The following is a 7,455-nucleotide window of genomic DNA, read 5'->3' as shown; positions in this document are numbered from 1 at the left end:
CAAGATTTTCCTTTGCCTTCTCTAAAAATCACGACTGTGCCAGGAATGTTACTCGTGATGCGTCACCTGTAAACATACCCGACATTCATGGTCACCGTGTTCTCTACAGCCTACATGAAAAAGCTCTCCAGCCCTTTCCCTGTGGAGCTAGAGATCAAACCCATGGCCTCCCGTATGCTAAACACACGCCCTAAGCCTGACCTGCAGCTCAGCCCCTTTAGATAGGGAGCGCTAATACTATTTGATGGGATAGCTCTTCACTCCAAACTGATCTAAGACCAAAACTACAACTATCTCATGTCTCCAATGTGGATGCATACATATTGAAATAAATGCTGTTTATTATAAATCATTTTCACATTATTGCTCCTTTGTGTTACCATTAGCAGCTTGTGTTTGTCTGTTTAGATATTGTGAGCTCTACCATCTGTAACTTCACTTCCGGAAGTGAAGAGGGTGTCTGAAATCGATGCGGGGAAGCTGGGTTCATAGGCTGGGCTCCACTGCACAGTAACTGTAACCCAGGCCTGAACCCTGCCACAGCAGTGCTGGCACCTTCAGGAAGTCCGGATTCCTGTGTCCACCTAGACGCAAGGGCGACCTCCGGCTGGGTCCTCAGAATTCCAGAGCTCCCCAGGATTCCTGTGCTCCACAGGATCAAGCCCACAGAGATCTCCAGCCAATGTCGGGATGACCGTTCAGTGCCAGAGAGGGACGGCCTGCAGCACTGTCAGGAATCCAGGAGAGTAGGGGCGTGAGGTGCATTAGAAAGCAGCTGGACGCCTGATCACAGATCACAGAGCTCCATCCACACCACAGCCGGGGTACATGCTGCTGCCCTCCAGGTCTTTCGGAGGAGGGCACTGAAGCCAGAGCAGCAGTCACAGAACTCAAGATCTGAACCCAGAACCTCCCAGCCCCGGCCCCCATTTGGGACAGGAGTTTTCATTCGTCACCTCCACCCCACCACCAGCCTCAAGTGACAATGGAAACCTCCAGAGTCCGGGGGACTTGATCAGCGGCTGCTCCCACACAGCAGAAAGACCGTGAAGAGGATGGGCGGGGATGGTCAAGACACTAAGCCGCTGAGAGTCACAGGTAAGGAACTCAGCAGAGGCGACAGCCACACAGAGCGAGGCGCACAACCACATATCTGGGGCAGCGGAAAGCAGCTCTGCGTAATCAATTCCCTAATCAGAGAGCCACCCATTGCCAGGGCTCAGAGACTGCAAGTTAACCTAACAGCCAGGGACTAGGCCTGGCCAGGAGGGCGGGGCTGGGCAGGGGCTGGGGGGAAGCCAGCAGATGCGAGGGGTTACATGGGTCTAACTGGCTGTTCAATTGCAAAGTGCAGGTGTGCAGGCCAATGCAGAAATGGTGCACGATGAACAGAAATGAGGATGAAGGGATGAAGGGCTGCAGGACTTCCCTCATGTTCCACATCCCAGATGTCACCCAGGTAGACACAAACTCCCCTTCCTCCCTCCGAAGTAGATGAAGCACCACACATCCGTGCCCCACGCCCCAACTTTCACCAGCCAGAAAGATCAGAGGACCTGGTCCCTGTGCCTCCTCCCCTCGGTCAGTCTGCAACCTCAGCCACCAGCCAGGGAGGCCTCAGACTTCGGGCCTGGGAGACACCGGCAGCAGGCGCAGGTGAGGCAGAGGAAACACCTGCGCCTCCGTGTGGTCAGTGTCCCCTCCCACAGCCCTCCGAAGGGTCTTCTTACCGCAGCAGGGCCAGCAGTCGGGCCAGGGGTTTTTCCCGGAGCTTGAGGCTGCAGGGCAGTGCCGAAGGTGGACCCGGCCACCCGCCACAGACGACACAATGTCGCCGTTCCAGGGACCTAGAGAAGCTAGCGAGAGCACTCCTGCGTCCAGGGAGCAAGACTGCAGGGCCTGTGCCCATCTGGATGCCGGTCAGATGCCACCTGGGGGCCTGTGGGAGAGGAACTCAAAGCCCGGGCTATCCCAGATGTGGGTTCTGTACATCATGGCTCCACTGCTCACCCTACAACTCCGCTCTGCACACTCCCTGCCCTGATCGGAAGCCACCGTGGCTCATCACTGGCATAGGATGCGCCTCGGGTTCCTGGGTGGGTTGTCAGGGCCCCTTAACTGCTGCACCCGCTGTCACTGGCTCAATCGGCTCCAACTTCACTGCTCCTGGAAACCTTCCCAGGGCTTCCTCTTCTCCCATCCTTTGCCGCCTCTGCCCCAACTGCCATCTTCCTGCTTTCCCCCATTTCGTCCTCCATGAGGTGTTCATTTTTAAATCGGTGTGGTGATGCACAACTGTAATCCCAGCACTCAGGAGGCTGAGGCAGGAGAATCGAAGTGATTTCAAGCCAAAACAAAACAAAGCAAAAGCCAGCAGCAGATCCAACCTACAGTAGGCCCCTTCTCAGGAGACTTCCTGCCCTGGGCTCTCTCCTCAGGTGCCCTGCTGGCACTTGCCTTGTGGTTCATCGATTCCCACAACCCTCCCCACCCCCGGCGGACTGTGGCACCTCTTGCTATGGCTTGAGCGGGGTACTGGGTCCCCCATCTGCTCCCTCCCACAGCAAGTGCTCAAGGGCACTTGGTGGCCCTCCGTTCTCAGCTGTGGCCCTCCTGCCAAATACTTATGGCTGGAGACACTGCTGGGTTCAAACTGCTCTTTCTGTCTTTCTGGGTCACCATTGCCCCTTGAGCCCAGCCCTGGTGATGGGGCCACATCTGACACGGCGCTGTCCAACGCACCCGACTGGGGCCGGACAGACAAAGGCCAACAGGCACTGCTGAGCAGGAAAGTCAGCCTGGGGCCGGGCAGCAGAAGCAGGGAAGGTGGTAGACGGGCAGAGGGGTCACAGCTCCAAAGGAGGGGTCATGGGCAGGGGTCGAGGACAGAGACCGCCGACAGGGAAGCTGGCGCCCAGACGATGACGTGACACAGAGGGTTTGGAAAAGGCCGCTCGCCCCCCAGGGTCCCACAGGTTCCCAGTCACCTGCACCTGCACCGAGCTCACAGGCAGCGTGAGGTCTCTGAGACCCGCCAGGACAAGGAGATGGGACTCAGGGATTTGGGAGCCTCACTGGAACCCGAGGGTGGACCAGAAATCACCCTCAGGATTCAACTGATGCCAAAGTGCTGTCATCAGGCAGCCACTGGCCAGTTGCTGAGGAACGTTCATTCTACCGTGAATCCAAATCAGCATCCCACCCCCAACATATCTGTCTTCCTTACTACTGACCCTGAAGCCCTTCCAGGGACGACTTCATTTTTATTTTTTAAAAATCTCTCATGATGGGGACGTAAGCAGAAGGAAGACATGTCACATGCACGGCCCATACAGTCCATCAGTGCTCAGGTCGGAAGCCCTAAAATGCTTCCGGTGGTGCCTGGCTCCCACCCACTCCCCTCCTGGGTTCTGGTGACGGAGCCGCCAGAGGGGCCGCAGGTGAAAGCGAGTTCCACACAGAGGAAAACTTTCCCCAGGTGTCAGTACTCGGTTGCTTGGCTCTAAGCGGCTGTCGCCGTTTCCTCCTAGTCATGCGAGGCAGGTCTTAGCTCAAGAAGCTCAAGTCTTCTGTGGTTTGTGACTTCCTCCTGTCACCAAGGGCCTCTTAATGCCGGCGCCGGCCGATCTCACAGCACTGTGAGTCTCAGGCCTGCCCCAGTCACAAGTTCCTGTAAAAGAAACCTTGGTGGAACTGAGTACAGAAAAACCGAAAGGAAAGAAGACAGGAAGCCCCCTTGGGCTGAGCGGGGCCTGCACAGGGCTTTAAGAGATCAGTAAGCGGGGCAGGGCCAGATTCTGGAAAAGGAGCAGAGCTGAGTGTGGGCACCTTGGGAACCTTCAGGAAGCACTGTCTTCAGTGCCACTGAGCCCATCACCTACACAACCCACCTGAGCCTAGAGTCAGTCCCACCTGGCCCAGCAGGGAGCACTTCCGTTCAGACCCTGCAGCCATGAAAGCCCATATGCTGTCTGATTCCAGCCTCACCCTACAATGACACTGAGCCTATTTCTATTTGGTATCAGTGGTCTCCATTCAAAAAGCGAGCCTAAAAGCTATTAAAACAGCAGTCAATTTGGGCCCAAAATTCATTTAAAGAGACACAAAGAATTTCTTTTTGCCTTCTCTATCTTATTTTTTTAAAGCTTCTCTTTATTTCTCCCAGATATATTTAGCTTGGGTTTAAACAATGCAAAATAGTTCTTCAGGTTTCTGAAACTGAACAGATTATTTTCTAGTCGAACTGCCAAAAAATGTGTAACTTTGGTAAGCACGAAAAAGCCACAATCTCCACAATCCTGTAAAATTCTAAAACTTCTTTTCTGTTGTCCTAATTTTGCTGTGAATGTAAAATTACTTCTAATATACCTTCTAGATGTCCTAAGTAGTACAATGGTATACATCCTCCAAAGAAAAAAGCAAAAGAGAAATGGACGTGGGAGAGTTTGATTCTCTGCAGTCGGAAAAGGAAGAGTGTGAAAAACAGGCACGGCGCTGCAGCCTCAGTGAACCATGGGGCGCTGGGCGGAGGGGACTGTGTCTACCCAGTCCAGAGAATGCAAGGGCGCAGCAACACTGCCTCCACCCACACGTGGTCTCCGGGGAGCCATTCTCCATGCTGCTGACCACTACACACGCCCGGCATGCACGGGCACCTTTCCAGGTGGTCTGACTGGCAGCGGCGGCCCAGACGTGTCAATCTCATCAGCTAGTTCGGAAATCCGCAAGCCAATTAAAACAGCCAGTAGATGTACACCATCGAGCAACTGGTGTGCCCCAGTTTTCAGAAAAAAAAAGCAGAATCGAGTGACTGGATGTGAGAAATCAGCTTTCAAATACAGTAGCCTCTAACCAAAGTTTAAAATCTAACAAGAATTGCTTCTCTCCCACTGTTGTTCAGTCACACAGAGTGGAACAGAAAGAGGAGCACAGAGATCTGGTTCCCCAGCCCGGGAGGATGGGCTCTGGGGAACCAAACAAAGCTCCGAATGTTGGAGAGAAGCTGCCCAGATTCTCACAGCACAAGCAACCCTTCGCTGGGCACAGAAATTGTCAACCACAGCACCGATCACCAGAGAAACATTACTGGGTTAATTTAAATTATTTTAAGTGGGGGATACTACATTTTCTCTCTACCTTACCTTGCAAAGTTCAAGTCTCACTACACATTGGCCTGGTTTTTCAGAACCCTAAGACCTTTCAGAGATGAAGGACACTGCCTTTGAGGATCATCAAAGCACCTGCCGTCCACACATTCACACATGGCCACTGGATAGGGACCCTGGGGACACGGAACACAGGCCACCCCAAGACACAGCTGCTCTCCGGGGTTCCCTGCCTGTCGGGGGCCTCTCAGGTCCCTCACTGAGCTCCACCATCTGCAGTGCAGCTGCCACAGTCAGTGTCACCTGCGGCTGGACCCAGTGTCCTCTCTCCTGTCTTCCTCCTCCCACTGGGCAGAAGTTGGAGGCACCTCTTGCCCTTTCTGATTCTGATGCCCCCAAGGTGTGACAAGGTGCTGGGCCAAAGAAGGTGCTGGGTTGATTAAAAATCAGGATTAACAGGAGACTCCCCTCCAGTAAATAAATGCCTGTCATTGGAACAATAGGCTACATTCTCCACTGAACTATTAATGTGCTAGCAAGGGATCAAGAAAGACGTTTTTCGGTTTGTTTGTTTTTACCAGGGATTGAACTCAGGACCTTGGGCTTGAGAGACAGGCAGTAGCACCACTGAGCTAAATACCCGGCAAGAAACACATTTCTAATAAAGATGCCTTACTTTAAATATTTTATCAACAAATATAATATATTGTAAAATGTAACACATTTACATGTTTTGATAAGTTGTTAATAATCATTACAAAAATACACTCAATCAAGAAATGTATTTAACATCTTAATATCATATTTTTGTTGCAAAGTATCATAGAATAATCAGTTCTTTTTCTTCTTTTGGTTTTTTGAGACAGGGTCTCATTATCCAGTTCAGGCTGGTCTTGAACTCACTATGTAGCCCAGACTGGCCTCAAACTCTCAGGGATCCTCCTGCCTCAGTCTCCTGGGTGCTGGGATTACAGTATTCACCACCACGACCGGCAGTTCTTTTAAAATACATTGCATTTGGATAAAACTCTATGTGTGGAAGTAGAATGGAAGTATAAGTTAGAGGAGAAAAAGGAATGATGTAAAATTTTAACTACCACAGAAGTGCTCCTGCATTTTTTAAGTGGACCATCAAATCACAATAGAGTTTAAATTCCTTTCACTATACCTTAAACAATAATACAATGTTTTCATTTTTTCAATCAATATTTACATTGTTCCAGGAATTAGAACCTTTTCATCCTTCTAACTTTAGGATGAAAACTTCTAGATGTCAACCTTAAAGATGTGCAAGGAAGGGCCAGGGATTTAGCTCAGTGGTTCCGCCGCCTGCCTCACAAGCGCAAGGTCCAGAGTTCGTTCCCTGGTACCAAAAAACAAAAAAACAAACATTGAGAAAAATGTGTGAGGAACTCACAGTGGATGGAATCTTTCGGCAGCGAGCGAGGGCTGCAGGTGATGTGCTGCGGCTAGAGAACGGCAGCTTGGCCTCCTCCCGTGCCCTAGGACCAGCACTGGGCCCCCCTGGACCCCCCCAGGAACAGCTCAAACAGACAGCGACATCCCAAGAAGGGTTTAAAGCGCAGCCAGGCTAAAGCCTGTGTCGTACCCGGAAGTAACGTCACAAACGCGATGCGCCAGGCTCCTCCTGTACTACTTCCGCTTCCACTTCCGGGAGGAGCGCGTGCTGGGAAAGTGGGTCTGTCCCTGTGATCAGACCCTGGGCCTTGGTACCGCGACTCCTGACTACACCTGCTCGATGAGACACCAAGGAAAACTTTTACCAGAAAAATCGGCAATATTTTCTTCCCCCAATACTTTTACTAGGGCTGTTTATGTAATAAAAATGTAACCACCGCCAATCTCTCCTCTCTTCGTGGTAAAGGTCTCAGGAGGAGAAAAAGAAGGTAAAGAAAAAACTGGGAAGGATGGAGGAGCCGGAGAAAACACCGTAGCTGAGGTGTGCAACAGATCAGTAGTTCGTTCACACAGCAGTTACTGCTCTCCACCACCACATTAACCAGGCAACCACAAGTTGGAGGGCTGATATCTCCGGAAGTAAGCAAGCAGTTTAGCTCCAGCTTTCCCAAGTCACACCCTAGCCAGAGCTCAAAAGGGAAGAGAGCCCAAGGCAAGCTCAGCTCAGTGAAGAAACTGCCCTGCTCTTCCAGGGAGAAGGAAAAGGACAGCACTCCTGGCGCCTCTGTGCTTAAGACCCACAGACCCTGTTCCCTCCCCTCAGAAGGTCTAAAGAGGACAACAATGCCTTGGCCTTTCAGGACCTTGACCAGCACGGACCCTGGTCTTCTGAATCCACCGTGCCCTTGCGGGGGGGGGGGGGCACCGGGCC

At 52.0% G+C, this 7,455-nt stretch overlaps 1 protein-coding gene across 1 annotated transcript in view; it reads right to left on the bottom strand.

The window, feature by feature from the left end:
• Nucleotides 1-340: 340 nt before the first annotated feature.
• Nucleotides 341-7,455, bottom strand: part of LOC104867575 — a 12,548-nt gene continuing 5,433 nt past the window's right edge. Inside the window, exons 3-5 of the mRNA XM_010631995.1 lie at nucleotides 6,715-6,857; nucleotides 6,523-6,629; nucleotides 341-727 (exon numbers count right to left, since the gene is read on the bottom strand). Coding sequence (XP_010630297.1) covers nucleotides 383-727; nucleotides 6,523-6,629; nucleotides 6,715-6,857 — 595 coding nt within the window. The 3' untranslated portion in view covers nucleotides 341-382. The remainder of the gene's footprint in view (nucleotides 728-6,522; nucleotides 6,630-6,714; nucleotides 6,858-7,455) is intronic.

This window comes from Fukomys damarensis, unplaced genomic scaffold (assembly GCF_012274545.1).
Source record: "Fukomys damarensis isolate Sample0158 unplaced genomic scaffold, DMR_v1.0_HiC HiC_scaffold_26, whole genome shotgun sequence".
NCBI classification, from domain to species: domain Eukaryota; kingdom Metazoa; phylum Chordata; class Mammalia; order Rodentia; family Bathyergidae; genus Fukomys; species Fukomys damarensis.
The sequence above is the reverse complement of the archived record's forward strand: the minus strand, read 5'-3'. Positions and strand labels throughout refer to the sequence as shown.